At 40.1% G+C, this 27,331-nt stretch overlaps 1 protein-coding gene across 1 annotated transcript in view; it reads left to right on the top strand.

Moving 5' to 3' along the window:
* LOC126348887 (cysteine sulfinic acid decarboxylase-like) overlaps nucleotides 1-27,331 on the top strand; it is a 117,938-nt gene that overhangs the window by 25,940 nt on the left and 64,667 nt on the right. The window contains exons 2-3 of the mRNA XM_050002391.1: nucleotides 6,562-6,790; nucleotides 21,876-22,095. Coding sequence (XP_049858348.1) covers nucleotides 6,562-6,790; nucleotides 21,876-22,095 — 449 coding nt within the window. The remainder of the gene's footprint in view (nucleotides 1-6,561; nucleotides 6,791-21,875; nucleotides 22,096-27,331) is intronic.

Here is a 27,331-nt window from a genome sequence, read left to right as displayed (position 1 = left end):
CTAGTTGGGCCCTCTTCCAACTATAATCTATCATAGATCCCTCATATAATAAACCATGACCTGCTCTTGGAAAAAAGCACAGGTCCCACACATACAAGAAGGGGAGTAGAAGTGATCCACAAAACTAGGAGGGTTGTACCAAAAGTAAGGTTCCCATATTTTTTACGAATAGAAAACATTGTTTATTGTTATTAATTTATACATTGTTGAAAAGCTTACACTTTTGTCTGTTTTTCATTATAGTCTCCATTTTTCTTGACAAACTTTTGAAGAAGGTGCTCCAGCTTTTGTATTCCTAAGTCGAAGAAGTCTACCACCAAGCCGTTGAGAAAGTGTGTGACCTCTGCTCAGACTTCATAGTCACTCTTGAAGCGTTTGCCATCTGAGTGTTCCTTTAGCTTGGGGAAGAGGTGATAATCACTGGGGGCTAAGTCCAGGCTGCACAGGGGATGGGGCTTAACAATGCACCCAGAATTTCTTCAAAAGCTCCTGTGTTTGACAAGCGACATGGGGTCGGGCGTTGTTGAGAAGACGTACTACTCCCTCCGTTAGTCGTCCCCTCTGGCGATTCTGGATTGCTGGCTGGAGTTTGGTCAATGTTTCATAATATCTGCCTGAGTTTATTGTCATCCCAGTTGCATGAAATGGATGACGAGTACCCCCTTCCGCTTCCAAAACAGTGACCATAACCTTTCCTGCTGACTGTGTTTGTTTGAATTTCTTTGCTGGCTGTGAACCGGAGTGACGCCACTGACAGGATTGTTGGTTTGTTTTGGGGGTGTATGAAACACCCATGTTTCATCTCCCATGATGATAGAGTCCAACAACTTCTCCTTGTTGCCTCTCCCCTCACATTGTTGAAGAAACTTGCGAGCACAGTCAAGGTGTTGCTCCTTGTGTCCGTCAGTCAGCAGCCGGGGGACCCAGTGAGCACACAACTTGCAATAACCCAACGTTTCTGTTAAAGTTCTTTCAATTGTCCCGTGGGAAGCTTCAGGAATGCATTCAGCAAGTTCATGGAAAGTGACCCTCCAATCTTTGAGCAGCTCACTGTTGATCTTCTGGACAATCACATCCAAAACCAGTGGTCTTCCACTCTCTTCTTCATCATGAACTTCCATGCAACTCTCAGCAAAAGCCCTGCACCATTTTGCAGACATGCTGAATGGATATGCACTCTTCACCATGAACCTCAGTCAGTTGCTGATGAATCTCCATGGGCAGTAACTTCCTTGTATGGAAAAACCGGACTACATCCCGAACCTCACACTTGGCGGGAGCAGTGATCAACACTTCCATCTCTGACAGCTGCCAAGCTAACATTGAGCAACATAGAAAATTGTTGACAGCTGGGCTTGAGAGTGGGGGAGCCACTGTGCATGGCACTGTTGTTGGATTTGGCCTAGCACCTTCCCTTGAGGCTGTAGTTCATTGGGAACCTTACTTTTGGTACAATTCTCATACAGTCCAATTCCTTGACATTGGTTTGTTTTAGAATCTTAGAATGTATTCTAAGCTCAAACACTATGAGGTATCTTGAACAGCATGACCTCCTGAATGGCAACCAGCATTGATTCCAAAAACATCAATCATGTGAAACCCAACTTGCACTTTTCTCACATGACACTAAAAGCTTTGGATCAAGGCAGTGAGGGGGATGCTGTACCTGATTTCCAAAAAGCATTTCACTCAGTACAACACCTATGCTTATTGTCAAAAGTACAATCATATGGGATATCAAACGAAATATGCGATTGGATTGAGGGCTTTTTGGCAGGGAGGACACAGCATTTTATCTTGGCTGGAGAGTCATCATTAGATGCAGAAGTAACTTCAAGTGTGTAGATGATGCAGTTATCTATAATGAAGTACTGTCTGAAAGAAGATACATAAATATTCAACCATATCTTAATAAAATCAGAAAGTGGTGCAAAGACTGGAAACTTGTTTTAAATGTTTAGAAATGTAAAACTGAGCACTTCACACAATGAAAAAAGGTAAAATGTGTATTTGAGGAGCTACGATTTGCTTGTTGGGGATGGGTGGCGGTGGGGGAGATTGGAGGGGCAAAAAGTAACTGTCCACAAAGGGATGGCCAGGAAACTTGGGTTTATGGACTTCAGGAAGCATGTAAAAAGTAGGAGTGCAGGGAGTGGCAGGGGCAAGTGAAGAGAGAGGGTAGAATTTCTGGTTGGGGTTAAGGATTTGAGGAGAAACTAGAGACCCTGTTGTATTTATCAGCAAGAAGGATTAAAAGGTCAGGATCAGTTTTTAGGTGGTGGGTTGTGGCTCCTTCTGCAGATGTAGGGTAGGTGTCCATGTTGTTGGATTTGGGGGAGTGGGTGAGGAAAGTTTTGAGATTAAGAAAGTGTAGAATGTTAACAGAGTTTGGTTTGGAGGCAGTGGTGGTGGATCATGGTTAGATGGAGTAGTAAACAGAAGAAGGCAAGGTTCAACATTGGCTATAGTTTGAGTTTGATTGGTAGGTTGGTGACAAAAAAGTGTTTCCATTGTAGGGACCAGAGAAGGAGAGGGTTTTAACAAGTCCAGCATGATTGAATTTGGTAGTGGGGCAAAAGGTAATACTTCTGTGGACGAAGTCCTGCTTGCAGTACCTCCTCTCCATGTGTAAAATTCCTCCACCTCATCTCCAGGAACTAGAGCAGCACTTACAACTACACGTCAAAAAACTCTCCAATCCATTCTCCTGCAATGGGCACCTAAATGCCACCATCCTGTGCCAACCTATTCATAGGCCATCTAGAGGAATCCTTCCTAACCACCCAGAATTCGAAACCCTTCTCCTTGTTCAGATTCACTGATGCTATCTTTATGATTTTGACTGAGGGTAAGGACATCCTATCCAAATTCTTCTGAATCGAAATGCCTTCTCCCTCATTCTCTTCACTTGGTCCTCCTCAACCAAACAAGCTGCTTTCCTTGTAGTTAACCTCCAGCTCAAAGTTGGCTACATCAGTACCTCTGTCCATATAAAATCTACCAACCACTAGTAGTATATCTACTTCAGCATCTGCCACCTATTCCATATGAAGAAGTCCTTTCAATACAACCAAACCATTCTTGGGTGTCATACCTATGGTGATGGGCATTTCCTCTCTGAATATATCAAGTATCTCACTGAGACCTTCACAGACAAAAATTACCCTTCAAACCTTGTATAAAAGCAGATCTCCCATACCTTGAGTCTCCAGTCATCTACCACCACCCACATTCCCACTTTACAGCCACAAAGGAGCAGTCCTCTTGTGATGGAGTACCAACCCAGGCTGGAGCAACTAAATCACAGCCTCTGACAGCCTCTTGTTGTCCCTGAAATGAGGAACATCCTATCCATCCTTCCCACCTCTTCCATGGTGGTATTCTGCTGCCCACCAAACCTACACCCTATCCTTGTCAGTCCCTTCTCCACCCCTACTTCCAACCTTTTGCCTCATGACTTATTCCATATATCCTCCCACCAGCACCACCTATTCCTGTCTGATTCACAAGCATCACCTATCCCATCAAAGGTATGTTTTCCTGTGAAAATAGTCATGTGATCTGTAAACTAAGCTGTAACTATTGTGCTATGTTCTACTTTGGCATGACAACCAACATGCTGTCTGTCCACATGAGTGGCTACTGACAAACTGTGGCCAAGACATGGCTGGACTATACAGTTGATGAATATGCTGCCCATCACAATGTATTTCAGTTCAATAACTGCTTCACAACCTGTACCATCTGGATCCTTCCTACCAACACCAGCTTTTCTGAATTGTGCAGGTGAGAACTCTCCCTGCCTCACCCTTCACTAACCCTGGCATTCACCCACCAGTCCCCTTCCCTGCTCCCAATCCAGCCCTACACAGCCTTCTATTTCACCAGTGCACCAACTAGTCGTTCCCTTTCTCTCTCTTTTTTCCCCTCCTCTATTTCTCTTATTTTCCACTCCCCTTTCCCCTCCTCTGTCTCCCCCCTAACCTCCTGATTGCACCTAGAAGCCCTACCCTGACCTCACCAGATCCTTGTATGTTCCCACAAGCAGCTCTAAACACTTCCCCTCCCCACTACAGCCTCCTCCTTACAACAACCACTAAGATTGCTTCCCCAATCAGATGCAGTTGCTCACTGTCCAATCCCAGTGCCCAGAGACAGTGGTTGTGAGTGAGAGTTGTTGTTGCATGAATGTGTGTGTGTTTCCTACTTTAGAAGGAATCCTTTTGGCCAAAATCTCACATGTGTAGCAGCAGTCTTTTTATTGTGCCTGTCTGTGACTCAACATCTCCTGTGTATGGTGAGCAGCAGTATATCCTTTTCATAATACTGTAATTATTCCACCCTGGATTTCCTGTTATTAGTCTTTCAAATCTGGCATGCGCAGTTTCAGACAAAGGAAAAACTTGAAATTGCCTTATATATGGAAATCATTGCATGAATTTGTTACCTACACTAGCATGACAAAGATGATCACTGTAGTGCCAGTTTATCATACTCAAAACAGCAAAAACTGTGAAATAACAACAATTCATGCCTTCCAGTAGAGGTGTTTAATGATCTTGAGAAATCCTAGTCATTAAATGTGGAAAGCATTTATTCTAGGAAGACTGTAACTCAATTCTGATGTAACTGTACATTGGCTTTTAGAATATTTATGTATATGCAATAAAATGCTATTGACATCTGTGAATGACACTGTCTTTAGTGCTGACAAGTGGTATTACAAAACAGATAGAAATCTAGATTAATAGGGGACCTAACACAAAGCCTTGAGAAACATAATAACTAACTTCCTGTATCTTGAAAGGTGGTTTTTATTTTAAATAAAAATTTCTATCCTCTATTTCCCTTAGAAAAACGCAATTTAAGCCAGTTATAAACAACACCACAAATATCATAACTGTATAATTTCCTAAGAAGCAGATTGTGACTGATCAGTTCAAAGGGTTTAGCTAGGTCTATAAACAGCCAACAGTCTAAATCACCTTGATGTAAAGCATTCAGGGCTTCATTCAAGAAGTCACTATGTACGTTTTCCTGAAACTATTTTGATCATTGACTTATACTTTATTTTTATTCAAATGTTAGATGACATATCATGAATTACTTTTTCAATCATTTTAGAAAATGAGAGCTTTTTTGCTTTGACTTTGGGTAATGGTGCTATTTGAGATACCTTCAAGGGCACAGGATAGTTTTATTTTTTAGTTGATTGATTTTGTTCATTACTTCTTTAATAGTTCCCTGTGCAGCTTCCTTTAGCTTCTCTCATATACTGATAGTTTCAAAGGTGCATTTTGGTTTGTTGCTGCTTAAAACTTTCTATGAATATCTGACAATTTCATGATGCATTGGGTTATCCATGTACTTGACTTTATTTTAACTTTTATTTTATTTCTGAGAATGCAACATCAACACATTATTTATTGTTGCAAAAAATTAATGAATAAAATATGTGACTGACATCATCTTGGGACACCTCTCAATTTCCTTTTTGTGGCATGCAGTTGAAAAAATTAATGTTGTTTTTATTAATCATTCTTCTTGTGATACAGTTGTATTTATTTTGCAGTTATTATTAATCATTTTAAGGACAAATTCAATCAAATTTAATTGCCTTTTGATCAGGAGAACAAGTGTTAGCAGTAAACTTCGTCATTCAGTAAACGCAAGACTAAAAGTACAAAGCTTTGGGGTTTGGATCCCTGTTAAATCTTATGATTATGTTTCTCACATTTAATGTGACTGTCATCTGTATGATATTTTCATGCATGAAAAGCATTTGTTATATTCCTCATTATAACTGGCATGATAAACTGATTCTTCAAGTTGAAGAAAGGCAAATGACTGCCATCACTATAGTGTTAAAACTAAATTTAATGCTATTACTGCTTTGAAATTTTTTGCCAGGCAATGGATTGGGTCAAATCAATTAACACTGGCAAAAAAATTAAATTCTACACCAAGCCTACATGATTTAGTGTAGAAAACTCCTACCATCTTGTCTAGAGTTAGAAGAGAGTCAATTTGGCATGACATCATTCATTTTACTGAAAGTGGTCCTTGGACTAGTGTGCCACTTTCTAATGAGTATGAGAAGTTCTCCACAGAGTATTCTGTTGTATATACAGAAGTAGAGCTTGGTGATTCATTTTAGAGAAGGTGCTACCACATATAATGTTGAGTGAAGCATCATCCCTCAGCAAAAATCTGTGATTCTCCTTATAATTACAAGAATGTAATTAATTGCTGTGACTGTTGTGTTACTCCACCTTGTTGGTCTGATACCAGAAATTGCATACTGCTACTTAGGTGAGGTATGTTCATGATGTTTTTGTTTTATTCTGAGATGCCAAATATCATGCCACTCATCTTTCTGATATCATTCTTGATGGTCGTAATGAGTTTATATTAAAGGCATTGATCTCTGTACACAACATATAATCCAATGAAGACTGAGATTTTAACTGATGATGAATTTTGATAACAATAAATTTAAAAACTCTCGTTTCTTTCAGGTGTAGAAGTTCTAATATAAAAAATATTATTTCCTCCTCACAGCCTTGATCCATATGGACTGGCCGGACAGTGGGTTGCTGCCTCTCTTAATGCAAGTGCTTATACATATGAAGTGGCTCCTGTATTTACTCTTATGGAAATGACAGTTCTTGAGAAAATGAACCAATTAGTTGGATTTCCTGATGGTGAAGGAGTTTTTTGTCCCGGAGGATCTTTAGCAAATGGATATGCTATAAATCTTGCACGGTACAGATTTTCTGCTGACATAAAGGTACAATATTCTTAGAGAGAACTCGTTTCATGTTGTTTTGATAGACATAATTATGGTTAGAAGTGAGGTTTGTATCAGACTTTCAGCACTGTGTACACGACATAGATGAGTCTCCTTTGTTCTGTTTACAGATAACTACTGCTTCTTACATACAGAATTTCTGCCGTGCTTTATAAAAAACATTTAAAAACTTATTTTCTGAGATTTCCCCCTTCATTATTATTGGAAGATATATTTTCAGACAATTCCAATTTTATGCATAGGTAATGATTTTCTTCCTTCGGTCTTTGACATGCTCTGTGCATTGCGCTGTTACTTCCTCTCCTTTGCCAGACTTCTAATCTTAGAGCAACATTTACTCTCAATGATGTCAATTATTTGTTGCATGTATTACAATATGTGTTATTCCCTATGTCTTTTTTTTCAGTCTGCACCCACCTGTGGTACCATGGCAGGTATTCCCTGATGTCTTAACACATCCTGCCCCTTCTCTTAGTCACTGTTTTTCAAACATTATTTTCCTCACTGATTCTGCAGAGAGCAACCCAGCCTCTTATGTTATATTGTAAGTAATAAGATAAGATTTGGTGTTGACAAGTGATCAAATAGTATTTACATGGTAGTGAAAATTATGATCATAGATTTGACCTCAGCAACAAATGACAACAGGTTTCCTGTCAAAATGGTATTCACAAAAATGAAATCATCAACCTTCCTCAAGTCCTTATCCCAGTGCAGGTATATTTCTTTTCTTCAATTGTAATGGTGTATGTAATTTCTCAAAACTTAATGCAGCTGTGTAATTATAACCATTAATCTAACCAAATTTTTCAGAACTCATATTTTATACATAAAGTTTGTGACCATTGCTAGAATTCTCAGCTGAAATTAGTATGTGATATCATGCCTGACGTAAGTTCAGCACTACCAACTCTGATTATGTTCAAGGAAATGAGCAAGCAAAAAATACTTAACTTTTTTTTCACTTAAAACTTCTGGACCATTGTCTCAATGCATAAATCTTTCCCCTAACATTTCATTTCCAACTAAGGGAGACATCTTCAGAGGTGAAGCACCAAATTGCAACCAGAACTTGAGGGAGCACTGAACATATAGGCAATGTATAGGACACCATGGCCCATTACATTACATTGGCTATGAGATTATCTCTGGTAATGCCAACATCATTGATTGAAAGTAATCAATCATTCTTTTGCAACATTGACAGCCAAATTTCATCTGATGTAACACCTTCCTCTTTTCTGTAAAAATTATTATGGTGTTTATAAATCTCAATATCCTCTCTATGCATGTATGCACAATATGTGATTTTTTTGACATGACACTCATCCCATTGAATTTCCTTTCATGGTCACCCTCTCGGTAAACATGTTCCATTAAGGCCAATTTATCAGTATCTCACAAGTGGCAGTTCTTCCTGTGTTCAGCTAGAATGATATTAACACTACTTTTCATAGTACCAATATAGACAGTCCACAGACACAAGCAGCTTGACATACACCCAATGTAGCCAACGTTGCGCCATAAGAAGGCAATTGATCACTTTCAATCAAGAATGATAATATTACCAAAGATAATCTCATAGCCAACGTCATTTGAGGGATTGTAGCGCCCTCTATGCTGCCTATATAGTCAGCGCCATCTCAAGTAGTGGTTGAAATTCATCACTTTACTTCTGAATGTGTCACTCACAGTCAGAGATGAAACATTAGGGGAAAGTTCTATGCATCACTCACAATCTATCAGCACAAAAGTTCAATGTGACATCAGAATTGACTGAAAAGCCTGCATTGTATGATCACTTAGCTCTGCTCTCATTGATCTTGTAAAATTTGAAACTGCATAGTTAGGTTTGCAGTCTCAGCTTTGCAGAAACTTGCATAAACGGATTTAATTGCTGTTAACAAAAAATGGAGCATTAATTTTGATAATCTTCGTGATTTATTTAGGCTTCTTGCTCCACATATTCAGGGTGATTATAATTAAAGTTAAACTTTCAAAATGCTGTAGAAATAACACCACTGGTCTGAATGACATCAAATTGCAACGGAATATTATCAGAGAAGGGGAAATCGTATTGCAGAAGAAAAATAAATAGTTACAAAATGTAGCAACAGATGATGCTGTAAGCATCATAATTTAATGGTGGTCGACTACAAATGACAAATGAATGCACAACAATGTCTAAGGTGTACATTTGACATTAAACAAACTGTACTACACAGAGTGCATGGGTGTATAGATGTGATACTGTTAGTTACATACACCCATCCACCACAGTGTCATATCACATCAGATGGGAAAAATTTGTTTTTAATTGTCCTGAGGCCAAAATCTGCATAAAAAGCATCACTCACATCAGTTTTTAATTGTCCTCAGGCCCAAAACCGCATAAAAAGCATCAATCAAAATAAAATCATATTATTAATTTCTATGTGACTGGCACAAAACATGTTCAATATGCTGTTCACCATTTTCTGCAACAAGTTGAAATTGAGAAACACACTGTTCCACAACTGATCAAAGTGTTTCTGGGGTAATAGTCAAAATGTGTTGTGCAATGTGTGCCTTCAATGCATCTAAATTTGCAATCGGAACACTGAATACAACATCTTTAAGATAGCTCCACAGCCAGAAGTCACATGGATTAAGATCAGATAATCAGGATGGCCAGGCTGTAGGGAAATGCTGATAATGATGCCATAAAATGGAAAGGCAGGCCTAGAGAAAGCACTGAAACTGAATGGGCTGGAGAGCAGGAGAGGAGAGTGACTGGGCAGGTCTAAAGTTGCCATCAGAAGAGAGCGTACGGCGTGTTTGCTCGCAGTGGCTGGCCATGGTTCCACCTATATGTGACCGCCTCCAACCCTCCCTAATGGACAGCCAAGTTGTAGATGCACAGTTTGGTAGTGTTACCTTGTCAGCAGCACATGAGTTTAGCTGCTGATGTTTCAACACGTGAGTTTCAAAGTGGGTTCTGTCCAGTTTTGTGAAATGTGACTGATATGCTGCAACTGACCACCAGGCAGAAGGCACTGGCAAACATCAAGTGAAAAATAGAAATCCTATGTGTGACAACCTCATTTATTTCTTTGTTTGTGTTATGATTTACATAGGGTAGTTGTGTGACATGTTTAAATTTACTGCATCATCTATGATGATCATGTTTTTAAGCTTACATGTTATAGTATTTTTAATTAGTATTATATATCAAAATGACAGTCATGGCCATTGTCCACAAGGGAAGGGGAGGGTGGAGGATTCAGGGCGATGGTGTCACCGGTCTTCTTTGTAATTTGGAGTACAAAATTTTTATTTATTAGGGAATTCTCGTAAGATGTGAATGGATAACTATCAGTTCTCTGGAATATATTTCTCATGTCACCTATAAAATTTTGTTCTTGTGGCATTACATGGCTCAAAACTGACCTACACATTTGTATAAAAAATGACAGTTTTAGAGTCTCTCCCCCCCCCCCCCCCCCCCCTCCACCCCCCACCCGCCACCCCCCACATTAAATTCTGTGGCCACCAATAGCCATGGTGAAATTAAGAAGAATGAATACTGCTAGATGTACTTTGATTTTTATCAACTATAGTTTCAGGGTTTGTCTTCCTGATTTTTAATGGCTTCATTGCTAATGTCAACACAAATGGAATGTATTGAAAAACATTAAACATGATTAAGAAGTGATTTCTCATATGCTCTCATATTCTTAATGCTGTGGTGACCATGCACTTGTAAGATAAAATGGCCCATTCCTGTGTTGTGTACATTGTGTACACCCTCCATAATGAAAGAGAATCATCATGAAAATGCAATGACTCAAGGTATAAAATAGAAGAGAAAAGTAGTTGCCCTAAACTGCTTGCATAAGCTCTACTGACTACTAGCCACCATTAATCTGCTGTATTTCACTTCACCATTTGTACTAATGAATGTCAGATGAAAGAATTAGCAGAAGTAATACCATATTGGGAACAAAAGGCTGTTGCTTTCCCATTTATATTAAACAACTGCTAGCTTCTACACTACTTGTTATTAAACAACTGTTACTTTCTGCAGCTACTAGTTTATATTTAGGTGTGTGTGTGTGTATGTGTGTTTGTGTGTGAGTGATGACAGCCCTCTAACATCAACAATGTATAAATGCTGGCCCACTGTCATCTTTGGATTATATGCATCGTGGGTTGAATGGTTGTTTCACAATTCATGTCACCTAGAGTTCTCCATGACTCATCCTAGTACCATCATGTCGTAACTCTGTGCACAGATAATAGCCCTCAAATATGCAGGGAGTATTTAACATGTACCATGATTTACAAAATATTTATCATTTTCAGTGCTGCAGTACTATGAATTTGTGCCCACCACCCACCTGCTTCAACAGACAATTCACACTATAGTAGACAATGTTTCATTTCACGTAGCAGAAACCACATCGCCAACTGTATGCATCTGAAAACAAGAATTTCATCTGCCACACACCTCCTTGCCACAGAGTGTGAGGTTTTTCCATGAAGCATCCCCAATTTCCGGAACTCCCTGTGATGACACCGAGCTGTGCACACAATGAGTTCAGCAATTTAATGTTCCTGTGGTATTAAGTTAAAGTTCGAATTTTTTTATTATCAGATCTTAACAGCTTCTTGTAGTGCTACCAGACAGACACATGACTCATGAAGACATCAATGATGAGTCAGTTTTGTGTGTCTGTAAAACAAAAAGGGTTCCAGGCTATCATGATGCCTGTGGAGAACTAGTATGCGAGTTTGATACTGTACTTCAGAGAAATGTGATTCAGCATTCATCTCATTTATACGGTTCCTCCCCCCACTAGATGGTGGATCATGGCTGACAGTTCATATCTGGCCTGTTTAAAACACTCACCAAAACTTGTGATACAGTCATCCATTTTACTACTAGTTACTACATTGCTGCTAATCATATGGCGAAGAGATTCAACAGGACTCCAAAAGCTGTCCTTACCTTTCAGCCCATAACTTGGTCTGTTGCCCTGCCATTAGTTCTTCTAGGCTTTTGGGTGGCTAACAAAACTGGCTTTGGTGCATGTGCCACCAGCATTACATATGGGCAGCCCTTCACAATCCCATGTATCTCTCTTGAGCTTCAGCCCCTGCCAGGAACCACCTGCAACCCAGCCTTCATACAGCAGCTGCATATCTGCATGACGCATCTGTGCCAGGTGCTTCCACAATCTACATCTACATCTACATCCATACTTCGCAAGCCAACTGAAGGTGTGTGGTGGAGGGTACCTTGCGTACCTCTATCGGTTCTCCCTTCTGTTCCAGTCTCGTATTGTTCGTGGAAAGAAGGATTGTTGGTATGCCTCTGTGTGAGCTCTAGTCTCTCTGATTTTATCCTCATGGTCTCTTAGTGAGATATACATGGAAGGGAGCAATATACTGCTTGACTCCTTGGTGAAGATATGGCGTCTCTCCTGCCGAGTCTTCCACTGGAGTTTATCTATCATCTCCGTAACGCTTTCGCAATTACTAAATGATCCTGTAATGAAGGGCGCTGCTCTCTGTTGGATCTTCTCTATCTCTTCTATCAACCCTATCTGGTACGCATCTCACACTGCTGAGCAGTATTCAAGCAGTGGGCGAACAAGTGTACTGCAACCTACTTTATTTTTGGATTGCATTTCCTCAGGATTCTTCCAATGAATCTCAGTTTGGCATCTGCTTTACCGACAATCAACTTTATATGATCATTCCATTTTAAATCACTGCTAATGCATACTCCCAGATAATTTATGGAATTAACTGCTTCCAGTTACTGACCTGCTATATTGTAGCTAAATGATAAGGGATCTTTCTTTCTATGTATTCGCAGCACATTACACTTGTCTACACTGAGATTCAATTGCCATTCCCTGCACCATGCATCAGTTTGCTGCAGATCCTCCTGCATTTTAGTACAATTTTCCATTGTTACAACCTCTCGATATACCACAGCATTATCCGCAAAAAGCCTCAGTGAACTTCCGATGTCATCCACAAGGTCATTTACGTCTATTGTGAATAGCAATGATCCTATGACACTCCCCTGTGGCACATCTGAAATCACTCTTACTTCAGAAGACTTCTCTCCATTGAGAATGGCATGCTGCGTTCTGTTATCTAGTAACTCTTCAATCCAATCACACAATTGGTCTGATAGTCCATATGCTCTTACTTTGTTCATTAAACGACTACGGGGGAACTGTATCGAATGCCTTCCGGAAGTCAAGAAACATGGCATCTACCTGGGAACCCGTGTTATGGCCCTCTGAGTCTCATGGATGAATAGCACGAGCTGGGTTTCACATGATTGTCTTTCTTGAAACCCATGCTGATTCCTACAGAGTAGATTTCTAGTCTCCAGAAAAGTCATTATACTTGAACATAATACGTATTCCAAAATTCTACAACTGATAGACGTTAGAGATATTGGTTTGATTAGATTAGATTAGATTAGATTAGTTTTCATTTCATAGATCCGTGTTGAGTAGATCCTCGTGGATATGGAACATGTCACTTTTTTTTTAAGCTGAAATAACAATACTAATAGTACCAATATATACAACACATCATTTGTTTCTATTAAAAAATTCATCAATGGAGTAGAAGGAGTTGGCCACTAGTAAGTCTTTCAGGCTCCTTTTAACTGATCTTTATTTGTAACTAAATTTTTTATGTTTGCTGGAAAATTATTGAAGATGAGTGTTCCTGAGTAGTGGACCCCTTTTTGAACTAAAGTAAGTGCTTTTAAGTCCTTGTGCAGATCATTTTTGTTCCTGGTATTGTATGTATGAACTGAGCTGTTTGTTGGAAAAAGAGGTATATTATTTAGAACAAATTTCATTAAGGGGTAAATATACTGAGAGGCAGTAGTTAGTATACCCAGTTCTTTGAAGAGGTTTTTACAAGACGTCCGTGAGTTTACTCCACAAATAATAAGTATTACACGCTTTTGGACTCTGAAAACTTTTGTTTGACTTGAAGAGTTACCCCAAAATATTGTACCATATCGCATTATGGAATGAAAGTAGGCAAAGTATGCAAGCTTTTTCACTTTTATGTTGCCTATGTCTGCTAACACTCGAATTGCAAATACAGATTTGTTAAGGCGTTTCTGCAGTTCTGTGGTGTGCTCCTCCCAACTGAATGTATTATCAAGTTCTAATCCCAGGAATTTAAGACTGTCAACCTCTTCTATCTGCTCTTCTTCATACTTTATGCATTGCTTGGTGGAAACCTCTTACAGGTTCTGAATTGCATATAGTGAGTCTTTTCGAAGTTTAATGTCAGTGAGTTGGCTTTAAACCATTTATTAATTTCCATGAAAAATCATTAGCAGATCTTTCTAGAACTACACTCGACATACTATACTTGTGTCATCTGCAAACAAAACGAACTCTGCTTCTGGCAGTGTAACTGATGAGAGATCATTAATATACACAAGAAAAAGCAATGGCGCTAAGATGGATCCTTGTGGACACCACATGTAATTTCTTCCCATTCTGATGATGACTGATGACTTAATTCACTAGTCCCTTGCACTGACACCCTTTGTTTCCTGTTAGCGAGGTATGACTTGAACCATTTTGCAGCACTGCCCGTGACACCATAGAATTCTAATTTATTTAAAAGGATGTTGTGGTTTACACAATCGAATGCCTTTAACAAATACCTGCCGCTTGTAACTTGTTATTTAATGAATTAAGTACATTTTCACTGTAGGTGTAAATAGCCTTTTCGATATCAGAACCCTTCAGAAATCCAAACTGTGTTCTTGATCATATGTTAATTGTGGTCAGATGGTTGAGAAGTTGCCTGTACATTACTTTTTCTAAAATCTTTGAGAATTCTGGCAAAAATGAAATCGGTCTGTAGTTTGATGGCATCTCTTTATCCCCTTTCTTGAATAGAGGCTTAACATATGCATATTTCAGCCAGTCAGTAAATGTCCCAGTTATAATTGACTGGTTACACAAGTAACTTAGAATTGTACTAAATTCACAAGAAAATGCCTTAATTAACTTTGTTGATATTTCATCGTAACCACTAGAATGCTTTGTTTTTAAAGATTTTATTAGGGAAGTTATTTCTTTTGGTGAAGTGAGTGACATATTCATGTACCTGAAGCTATTTGTAAAGGCTAGTTTCAGATATTCAAGGGCATTATTTACTTATCCTGACAATCCCATTCTATCAGTAAAGGATATAAAGTACTTGTTAAATAGATTTGCCACACTATGCCCATCGGTTACTAATGTGTCATCTACCCTTAGTGCTATTTGCTCCTATTCCTTTCTGGTTCTACCAGTCTCCTCTTTCACTATATCCCATATTGTTTTTATTTTGTTCCCTGACATTACTCTCTTCTTCTCGTAGTGTATTTGTTTAGATGTCTGAATTACTTTTTTTAAATATTTTACAGTATTCCTTGTATTTAGCTAAATAATCAGCATTTGAGCTATTCTTGGTCGACAGATACATTTTCCTTTTTGTCTTACAGGAAATCTTTATTCCTTGTGTGATCCATGGTTTTATTATAGACTTCTGTTTAATTTGAGTAACTTTTAGAGGAAAACAGTTTTCAAACATGGTACTGACATTGTTCATGAGTGTGTTATATTTTTCATTCATATCATTAGCACTACAAACATCTTTCCAGTTCATATCTTTGAGCATTTTTTAAAACACTCAATTTTTGGTTGAGTGAATACTCTCCTTACTCAGATTTAGCAGTCTTGATAATCTGCTTAGAATTTACATCTAAAACAAGGAGCTGCTTGTCATGACCTGATAGTCCATTTAGTACAGGTTTTATGATATGATTTTGTTCCTTTGATTTGTCTACAAAAATGTTATCAATGGCTGTCCTTGAGGATTTAGTGATCCTAGTTGGAAAGTTTACAGTGTGAGTTAGATTGAAAGACAACATTACTAACTGCAGTAAATGTTTACTGGAAGATTGAATCACAAAATCTGTATTAAAGTCACCAGCAATCAAAATTTCTTTGTTTCTTACTGTTAAATAACCCAAAAGAGCTTCTAGATGATTTATGAATAGATTATAATTTCCTGCAGGTGCTCGGTAAATAGTTACTATTATATAGGATCTGTTATGGAACTCTATTTTTGTTGCACATGCTTCTAGATGCTGCTCTAAACAGAATTTATTAATGTCAATGTTCTTGAATTTATGGCAGTTTTTAATAAATGAAGCAACTCCTCCTCCATCCATATCTACTCTGCAGAAGTAGGAAGCTAGCTTAAATCCTGAAATGTCTAACATATCTATACCAGTGGTCACTTCACGTTCAGAGAGGCAGATTATGTCAATTTGGTTAGATGAATTCATTTCACTGATACAAATGAGTAGTTCATCAACTTTATTTATTAGTCCTGGAATGTTCTGGTGTAATAAAGATAACTGATACTGCATACTAATGGGATTATAACTGCTTTGGTGAAGATGAACTGGCAGTTTCTGATTACTTTCTGTTAGACATTGTTTAAATGGAGGCTGTATGCCAGAATCTGACTCCTGTTCATCTATTTTCTCAAACTGAGTGTGTCTGCAAATCTCTCTTAAAACTCGTTTTCTATCCCCCTTCCCTATCCTAAAAAAGGCATCCCTCTGACACCTGTGACCACTGGTATTTTACCACTTGTGACAGTGTCCCCCCTGAAGTTTTCTGCAATCAAGCCAGACAGTTTTCCCTTCCCTTTCCTATTGAGGTGAAGGCCATGCCTAGTGTAGTTCCACCTATGAATAGCATCCACAGGAATCAAACCAATATGGGACCCTATATCCATCCTAAGCAGACACTCCAACTCCAAGTTCACCCTCCCTACAGAAGAGTTCAAATGAGGTTGATCATGGCGTCTCAACACAGACACAAATCCTACACTCGTGTGCTTTGTTGCTGATGCTATCTTCATCAGGTCATTCTCTATGGAATATTCAGAGTCTCTGTCAATGCTTTTTCCCGGACCACCCACTATAACCGTGGCATCCTCCTTCGTGAAATGCTTGCATAAAGAACCTATATCCTCTGTTACCTGACCCAGATCTGCACTAGACTTGAAAAAGTTTGTGACCTGGTACTCTGGACCTAGATTTTCCTGCAGTAGTTGGCCAACATCTCTACCATGGGAACTACCTAACAACAGAACTTTCTTTCTCTTTACAAATTTCCCTACCTTTTTCAAGTCCTTGAAAGCTTGTTGTGCCCTTTCTACAGCTTCAGCTACATGAGGCTCATCCGATTCTGACTGAGGCAACAGGTCAAATCTATTTTCAAGATTTATCACAAAGCTGTCTGATGCTTTCCTTTGCCTGTTCCCCCTATTGCCTGTTGCCACTTCCCACCTCTGTTCACCCTTCTCCCTCTTTAACCTGTCCAGATCCTCCCTTGCCTTGTCTAGGTCAGCTTGAAGAGCTGCAATTTTCCCTTCTTGTTCCAGTATTTTCCTATCTCTACTGCAGATTCTACAATACCACTGGTGAGCCTCATTTATGTCCCCATTTCCCACGCCACTACATTCGCCCCAATGAAGGAAACTACAACACCCATCACACCATACCCAGGAACTAACGATCCTATGGCATGTCACACACTTCTCACTCATGGCAAAAACAGAAATCGTATAAACTGATTTAAGTACTGGCTAATACGTAAACAAAGGACCCTAGAAACTATTCAGGCAGATATAAATAAGTTGAAAAAGTAATGAATAAAAAACACTGGTGATTACATATATTTTAAGTCACTGTTTACTTACGATATGCGCGCGTGAAATTAAGCCTAAAGTCTGTGCTATAGGCGTGAGAAGGAAAATAAACTTCTTACCCCATTTAATCTTATTTAACACTTCACTAACACTTCACTAACACTTCTACTAATGTAACAACACTTATAAAATATTTATACCAACTGGAAACGTTTACCTATAAGTTCAATTCACTGCTTACTTACGATTCGCGCTCATGAAAATTAGGCCTAGGATTCCTGCTACAGGTGCGAGAAGAAAAATACACTTCTTACACTGTTTAATCTTATTTTATACTTCTGCACATTTTATAGTTCTGCACATCTGTTCGACATCCCTTCTTGAAAATGGGGTCGACCTGTGCCCTTTTCCAATCCTTTGGAATGCTTCACTCTTCTAGAGACCTACGGTACACTGCTGCAAGAAGGGGGGCAAGTTCCTTCATGTACTCTGTGTAAAATCAAACTGGTATCCCATCAGGTCCAGCGGCCTTTCCTCTTTTGAGCGATTTTAATTGTTTCTCTATCCCTCAGTCATCTTTTTCGATATCTACCATTTTGTCATCTGTGCAACAATCTAGAGAAGGAACTGCAGTGCTGTCTTCCTCTGTGAAACAGCTTTGGAAAAAGACATTTAGTATTTTGGCCTTTAGTCTGTCATCCTCTGTTTCAGTACCATTATGGTCACAGAGTGTCTGGACATTTTGCTTTGAGCCACCTACCGCTTTGACATAAAACCAAAATTTATTAGGATTTTCTGCCAAGTCAGTACATAGAACTTTACTTTCAAATTCATTGAATGCCTCTCGCATAGCCATCCTCACACTACATTTTGCTTCACGTGTTTTTTGTTTGTCTACAAGGCTTTGGCTATGTTTATGTTTGCTGTGAAGTTCCCTTTGCTTCCGCAGCAGTTTTCTAACTTGGTTGTTGTACCACAGTGACTCTTTTCCATCTCTTACAATCTTGCTTGGCACATACTCTTCCAACACATATTGTACAATGGTTTTGAACTTTGTCCACTGATCCTCAACACTATCTGTACTTCAGACAAAACTTTTATGTTGAGCCATCAGGTACTCTGAAATCTGCTTTTTGTCACTTTTGCTAAACATAAAAATCTTCCTACCTTTTTTAATATATTTATTTGCGGCTGAAATCATCAATACTTTATGATTGCTGATTACCTGTTCTGCATTAACTGTTTCAAATAGTTTGGGTCTGTTTGTCACAAGAAGGTCTAATATGTCATCACCACGAGTTGGTTCTCTGTTTAACTGCTCAAGGTAGTTTTCATGTAAAGCACTTTAAAAAAGTTTCACTGGATTCTTTGTCCCTGCCACCCATTATGAATGTTTGAGTCTCTTAGTCTATATCCAGCAAATTAAAATCTCCACCCAGAACTATAACATCGTGGGGAAATCTACTCGAAATATTTTCCAAATTATCCTTCAGGTGCTCAGCCACAACAGCTGCTGAGCCAGGGGGCCTATAGAGACATCCAATTACCATGTCTGAGCCTGCTTTAACCATGACCTTCTCCCAAGTTATTTCTCATTTTGGATCTCCGTCAATTTCCTTTGATACTATTAGCACATTAATATTGTTATTCCCTGTTGCATTTTGCCTACTTCTACCTTGCCGTGTCTCAGGAGCCATCTTGTCGGGCCTAGGGAGGGAATTCTCTAACCTAAAAAACCCACATGTGCACTCCACACGTACTCCGCTACCCTCGTAGCCGCTTCCTGCGTGTAGTGCACACCTGACCTATTCAGGGGGACCCTACATTTCACATGCCATAGTGACAGCAGATCCTTCCTGAATTGGGACATCAGCAAGTGCATGTATGTCATGGTCCATGTAGATGCCAGTCAGCCACCACTTAGCCTGCAGTACTCAAGCACGCGGCTTGTGCTGCAGTATAGGGAGAAGATGTTTTCTACAGGTCCCTGTGGCACTGCCACCACATTATGCATCAATCCACTGAAAACAGCATACATGCTCAATCTTTCCAGCCCTTATGTGCCACCAGTTGTTGAAGTCAAGGTGACACCAGGTGGTGAAAATACTACCCCACCAGACGCTGCCAATCTGGCAGACAGTGCTTGGGACCTGAGAGCAGAGTCTGCCCTGCCATTCACACCACTGCCTGCCTCAGAAGAGGTGCCCACAACACCAGTCACCTTGCCTCCATTGCAAGGTCTGTCCTCTCTCACCCCACCTGAATCATGAGGCACTAACATCACACAATCAATACCAAAGCACCTGTCAAGACACCTATGATGTTGGCACATGCCTCCACTCCACTGCTTGACCTAGTCCAGCAGCAGGAGACAGTAGCAGCGGGTGCCTATGGTACCAGAACAGGATGGAGCATGTTATGCCACCTGCATGGGGCATACTGTGTGTGACCCAGCATGCACGACCTGCCTAAGTACCAGCATGATACCACACCCTTTGCAAGGCTCTGTTCCAGCATCACAGCATGCCTGACTATGCCAACCATGGTGAATCACTGTTGCACTGCCTCATCTGGTGGTGTGGCAGGGTGTTACCCCCTCACCAAGCTTGTGATGTAATGCCTCAGAGGCTGCTGCATGCCATGTCGCTGCCTCCACTGTTGCTAGTGGCCCCTGCCCCACTGACACTGCACCGTTGCCCATGGTGGTGCATTGATTGATGCTGGAAGTGGCCACTGCACCATGTGGCCTGCCCTCTCCTTTTTGATTGGGGGGGGGGGGGGGGGGGAGGGTCTATGTGGTGACACTCTACTACACATTCATGAATCCAATCCATCTACTGTAACAGATGATCTGATGCTGTTAGTTGGTTTGTGGGGGTTGAAGGGACCGGACTAAAAAGGCCATTGGTCACTTAATCTCATGCTGTAGCAGATCTTGTGTCACCCAGCAAATAGCTGCATCATGGGCACAACTGAGGAAAAGAGTTCTCTTTGCCACAGTGCATGCTTTACAGGAAGTGTCCCCAGTTCCTGGTACTTCCCAAGCTGTCCACACATCTGTAACATGATATCAAGCTGTCCACACGATGAGTGGGGCGATTTAATGTTCCTTTGACCTTAAGTTTATCTTCAAGTTATTCCATTATCAGAATTAATGGCTTGCTGCAGTGCTACTAGATGGGTGCACAGCTCATGAAGATGTCAGTGCAAGTCAGTTTTGTGTGTCTATGAAGCAAGCAGCATTGCAGGCTCCCATGATGCCTATGGAGAACAAGTAGACGAGATTGACACCATACTTCAGGGGAGCATTATTCAGCACTCTCTTCATGGTCTCATGTGCTGACCATCAGCTATCTGCTTCATGGAGCACATTGGATTATAGTGAGTGCAGCAAGATCCAACCCTTTTTTGTGAAGAATACACAAACCAATGTGGTGCCATGTATGCAGCATAAAGACTGAAATGCCCAACTATTTTATATTAGCTTCACCTATGGCACCCCAAGTTTGTTTATTTTTCTTGTATTTGCATTAGTCATTGTGTCACATTAGCTGCACATAAGTACCTCAATTTTGTTTGTTTATACACTGTGTTTTGCTTTGATCCCTTTGTTAGATGAGATAAATTTATGATACCTTGAAGTTAATTTATTTGCATTTGCATATTTTCTTAATCGCTGTGTTAGATTAACCCCCCCACATGCACTTGAAGAACATTAATGATGTGTCTCATGTTGTCTTAAAAGAATTTTTGTAAAAAGATTCCCTACACACAGATAGGCACCGCACATGTGTATTCATAATGCCTTCATGAGTAACGGTGATTACTGGACTGACTCAATTGAGAGTTTATGCATTGTGTAATTAATTGTGCCTGTTAATGTTCCAATAAGGGAATGCTTTAATATTTGGATTTATTTTATTATATTGTTCCCATGCTTTTATCATCTATTTTACTCACTATGCCTAGGAAACCCATCCATTGTGTGCAATGAGGATCACAGTTCCCACAATTTTTTCTTATGTTTTCTCTTTTTTCCCCCCGTCATTTCATTCCTTGTTGGTCCTCCATTTATTACTCACATACAATGTACAGAATAAAGAAACCCATTACAATGAAAGCATGAGGATCATCGCATTCACTTGCTTTGTCTTCTTATTGATTCCTTTCAAATTACTTTTGTTTTGGTAATTGATAAGCTGCTTTCTTTCAACTCTCTATAATATTTACATGTGTTCTGTAGCTTCAATGATTCATCCTATAAATATACTATACTTTTAATCATATGATTTTTTTCTTTCTCTCCTAGAACAATGGCATGAGAAATGTACCACAACTGATACTATTTTCATCTGAAGATGCGCATTATTCAGTTCACAAGATGTCTGCTCTTTTGGGTATCGGTGAACAAAATGTTTGGCTCATCAGTACAGATGCATGTGGAAGAATGAATGTTGAAGAATTGGAAAAGAAAATTGAAGAGAGTATTTCAAATGGGTATGCTCCATTCATGGTTATTGCTACAGCAGGTAAGAAAAAATATTTTTTCAATATTAATTTTACACTCACTAACAAAATGAAAAACTAATGGCTAGTGTCAGATTCCTCAAAAGCAAGTTCCAGTTAATAATTACATCTTTGACTGTAAAATTTTAGTGGAAAGGTACAATAAAAAATAAGGGAGCTGTCCATTTCAGATTCAATTTTTTTTATGTGTCACAAAATACTCATAAATTTTCAAAAATTATCCATGCTTTGAAAATTTTCAGGATACACTTCATAAAACATAATGAAGATATTGAGTATTTTGTTGTTAATAGTAATCTATATTCTTGTTCGTCACAACACTCTTCAAATTTGTGCTTTTTACAAAACTTTTCTCTAACTCCTGTTTTTCAATAACATTTAATACTTCTTTCACATCCATTGTGTTCTTCCTTGAATTTAATCATACCTACTGTCATATAAGAGCATCTTAAAGTTCATGTTTACCTGATAATTCTTCAGGTTTTCACAAGTGAAAAATCATTTCACTGACTCTCATAATGAATACAAATAAACACACCATTTTTAATCAAGTACTGTGTCACATGATAGAAGTAAATCATAATGAAAGTCTTGTAATTTCTTCGTACTTTAGTTTACTAAGAGGAGCTTCTTTCAAGAGTTCATTAATGCAAGAGCCAATTCTTTCAAATCTTTTAATTCCTTCCAAACCCGTTGCACAGCTGCAAGCTGCAGATCACATGTCTTAAATCACAGTTCATAGATTTCAAATATAACAATAACAATAGCAATATTATGAATAGGATAGTTGCTACTCACCAGACAGCAGGGATACTGAGATGCATATGGGCACAACAAAAAGTCTGTCAGCAATTTATCTTTTGGCCAACAAGGTCTTCGTTGGAAATAGACAAACACACACACACACACACACACACACACACACACACACACACACACACACACACACACACACACACACATGACTACAGTCTCTGGCCATTGGGTCTAGACTGTGAGCAGCAGCCCATTATGAAATAAGTAACTGGGCAGTGGGGTAAGGTAGAGGGTGGGGTGGGGAGGGGGGAGGGAATAGCAACGTAGGGTTGGGGGGAGGGGGGGGGGGGGAGTGGGCAGGGTTAGCAGAAAACGAGAGAAGTAAAAAGACTGTGGGTGCATTGGGGCAACAGAGGGTTGTTTAGTGATAGAATGGGAACAGGGAATGGGCTGGGTGGGTAAGGACAATGGCTAACAAAGGTTGAGGCCAGGAGAGTGTGGGAATGTAGGATATACTGCAAGGAGAGTACCCACCTGTACAATTCAGAAAAGCTGGTGTTGGTGGGGAGGACCCAGATGGCACAGGCTATGAAGCAGTCAGTGAAATGAAGAATGTCATGTTGGATGGCATGCTCTGCAACAAGGTGGTCCAGCTGTTTCTTGTTCACAGTTTATTGGTGGCCATTTATATAGAGAGACAGCTTGTTGGTTGTCATGTCCACTATTTGCAGCTTACCTTGTAGATCACATGACTGTTTTCACAGCTAGCCCTGTCTTTGTTGGGACAGGTGATGCTTGTGACTGGACTGGAGTGGTTAGTGGTGGGAAGTTATGTGGGACAGGTCTTGTATCTAAGTCTGTTACACGAATATTGAGTCACAAGAGGAATGCTCCTCTGTTGTCAGAAAATGGAACTTTGGGAGGTGGTGGGTGTCTGGAGAGATAAGATATGGGAGATCTGTTTTTGTACAGAGTTGGGAGGGTAATTACAGTCTGTTAAGGCCTCACTAAGACCTTTGGTACATGTTGAGAGGGATCACTCTTTACTACAGATGCAATGGACATGGGTGACTAGGCTATGTGAAAATGACTTCTTGGTATGGAATGGGTGGCAGCTGTCAAAGTGGAGGTATTGCTGGTGGTTGGTAGGTCTGATATGGATGAAGGTACTAATGTACCCATCTTTGAGGCGGATTATGGCCAGGTAAAGAAAATGGGGCAGAAGATGTTGAGTTTCTGTAGGAATGCGGATAGTGTGCCCTCACCCTAAATCCAGATCACAAAGATGTCATCAATGAATCTGAACCAGGTGGGGGGTTTATGATTCTTAGTGTTTAGGAAGCATAATTCTTAATGGCCCACGAATGGGTAGGCATGGGATGATACCATGGAGGTGTCCATAGCTGTACCCTAGATTTGTTGTCACTAATGCCTTCAAAGAAGAAGTAATGGTGGGTGAGGATATAATTGGTCATGTTGCCTAGGAATGATGTAGGTTTGTAATCTTTTGGGCATAGGGAAAGGTAGTGCTCAATAGCATTAAGGCCATGGGCATTAGGAATATTAGTGGAGGAAATAGCTGAAGGTTTTGGTCTACAAGAGCAGAGATTCTCTCAGTGGGGGCACAGTAACTGAAACAATGTGGTCTCCCAGCTGGTTGGGACTATGGACTTCAGGAAGTGTGTAGAAGGTAGGAGTTCAAGGAGTGGTAGGGGTGAGGAGAGAGATATTATCTGGGGAGAGGTTCTGGGATGGACTTAAGGATTTGAGGAGGGACTGGAGATACTTCTGGATTTCTGGAAGGGGTTCACTTGGCAGGGTTTGTAGGTGGATGAATGTAACAGCTGAAGGAGAGGTTTGTAGATTGTTCTAGAGGTGGTGGGTAGTGGTAGTCCAAGGTGAGAGTAGGAAGTGAAGAGGATGGAGAGTTTTTGAGGTGGCATTGTGCATGTTGCACTAGTTCCTGGAGAACGAGAGTTTCAGTGTGTGATATGGGATGCAAGAATTTGGGATTTCATAGCAGGAGAATTTTTTGGATGTAAAGGAGTTATTCCAAGGAGATTTGGGCCTTATTGATAAGGTTCTGAAGGACTATGTTGGTGGGGGGATTGGCAGAATTTGAACAGATGCAGCTCATTGTGGAAGGAAGGGTGGCAGCCGGAGATGGGTAATTTAATGACAAGGCCATTTGGGGGATTCTACAAGCTAAGCAACAATGAACGAGCAATTTGTGGGACTGGGTTCTGGTTGGGGATAAGGAAACTTTTCTATATGATGGGAGGAGCAAAGACCCATAAAAATACATAAATAATGTAGAAATACATCCAAAGAATTTCGCAAAAATACAGCCAAACATGTGAGAAAAGTTATGAAAAGTATGAAATGGTTGAAGTAAGAGGAAACAAGATGAAATCTGAAGGAGTAGGCCGACAGTGAAAGGCAAAAACCAACTAAAATTGGCAGAAAAGGAGAGAAGTAAAAGACTAGAGTGTGCTGGTGGAAAAGAGGGCTGTGTAGTGCTGGAATGGGAACTGGAAAGGGGCTGGATGGGTAAGGACAATGACTAATGAAGGTTGAGGCCAGAGTGATTAAGGAAAGGTAGGTTATATTGCAAGGAGAGTTCCAGCTTGTGCTATCCAGAAAAGCTGGTGTTGGTGTGGAGGATCCAGATGGCACAGGCTATGAAGTAGTCATTGAAATGAAGAACATCATGTTGGGCCATGTGCTCAGCAACAACATGGCCCAGCTGTTTGTTGGCCACAGTTAATTGGTGGCCATTCATGTGGACAGACAGCATGTTGGTTGTCATGCCCCATGTAGAATGCAGAACAGCGGTTGCAGCTAAGCGTGTATATCAAATGACAGAGATTCTCTGTTTTCAGCACCTTCAGCCTATTACACATCACCTAGGCTCCTATATAAAAGATACCAACCATTTCCTTCACTGACTCTCCACATTTATGTTCCTTTACCACATGATGCCTTGAAAGTCAGCACTGATGCCACCTTCATTTACACTAACATCACTAATAGTCATGGCCTTACTGCTAATGCCCACTTCTGTTTCCAACATCTGACATATTCCAAATCTACAATTTCCTTCCTAGCCACCATGACCTCACCCACAATTATTTCTCCTTTGAAGGCATTACTGACAAACAAATCTGGGGTACAGCTATGGGCACCTGCATGGCACCTTGCTATGCCAGCCTGTTCATGGACCATTAAGAGGAATCCTAGCTAAACACTCAAAATCCCAAACCTCCACCTGGTTCAGATTCACTGATGTATCTTCATGATCTGGATGAAGAGTGAGGACACCCTGTTGACATTTGTCCAGAAACTGAACACCTTCTCCCCCATTCACTTCACCTTGTCCTACTCAACATAACCTGCCAACTTGTTTAATGTTGACCTCCACCTCAAAGATGACTACATCAGTACTCCTCTCAATATCAAATCTACCAACCACCAACAATACCTCTGCTTCCACAGCAGCTGCACATTCTATGCCAAGAAATTCCCTCCGTACATCCTAGCCACCCATATCCGTCACATCTGTACTGACAAAAAAACCCTTACTAAATATACCAAGGATAGCTAAGGCCTTTACAGACCAAAATTACCCTCCCTATCTTGTACAGAAACAGATCTCTCATGCATTTCTCTCCAGTCACATACCACCGCCCACATTGCCACTGTCCAGGCCCATAAGGAGCACCCCGCTCATTACTCAGTGACTCCCAGGACTCGAGCAACTGAATCACATTATCTGCCAGGGTTTTTACTATCTCTCACCATACCCTGAAATAAGGAAAATTCTACCCACTATCCTTTTGGCTTCTCTCACAGTGCTATTCTGCTGCCTGCTGAACCTACACAATATCATTATCCATCCTTACACCACCCCTGATCCCAATCCCTTGGCATATGGCTTATACAAAGTGTGATGGAAAGTTTTAAGAAAGGGCATGTAATTGTACAATGGTGGTATCTACATGCTACTGTGATGTGTCTCCTTCAAAATAGTCCCCTTCTGACTGAACACACTGACTCCAATGGTGTTTCCACATACCTTGAATTTTTTTTTCTTGAAGTGTGTTAAGGACACTCTCCGTATTTGCCTGAATGTCTTCAATCAAGTCAAATCGCTTCCCTTTCATTGAACATTTCAGTTTAGGAAACAGGTAGAAGTCCACAGGTGCTAAATCAGTGGAATATGGCAGTTGTGGAAGCACAGGAATTTTGAATTTGGTCAAAAATTCAACAATGGAAAAGGCACTATGAGCAGTAGCATTGTCATGGTGTAGCACCCAACTCCTATATTTCCACAAACCAAACGCTCAAGGACACAGTTGTCTGTCCTCTGGGGGTAAATTCATGATGCACAGTACTGGTACAATCGAAAAAAATCACCAACATTGCCTTCACATTTGACCGACTTTGCCGTGCTTTTTTTGGTTGTGGTGAACCTGCAGTCTT

The sequence above is a fragment of the Schistocerca gregaria genome, chromosome 1, assembly GCF_023897955.1.
Source record: "Schistocerca gregaria isolate iqSchGreg1 chromosome 1, iqSchGreg1.2, whole genome shotgun sequence".
Lineage (NCBI taxonomy): Eukaryota > Metazoa > Arthropoda > Insecta > Orthoptera > Acrididae > Schistocerca > Schistocerca gregaria.
Note: the sequence above shows the minus strand (reverse complement) of the source record. Positions and strands in the feature narration are given on the sequence as shown.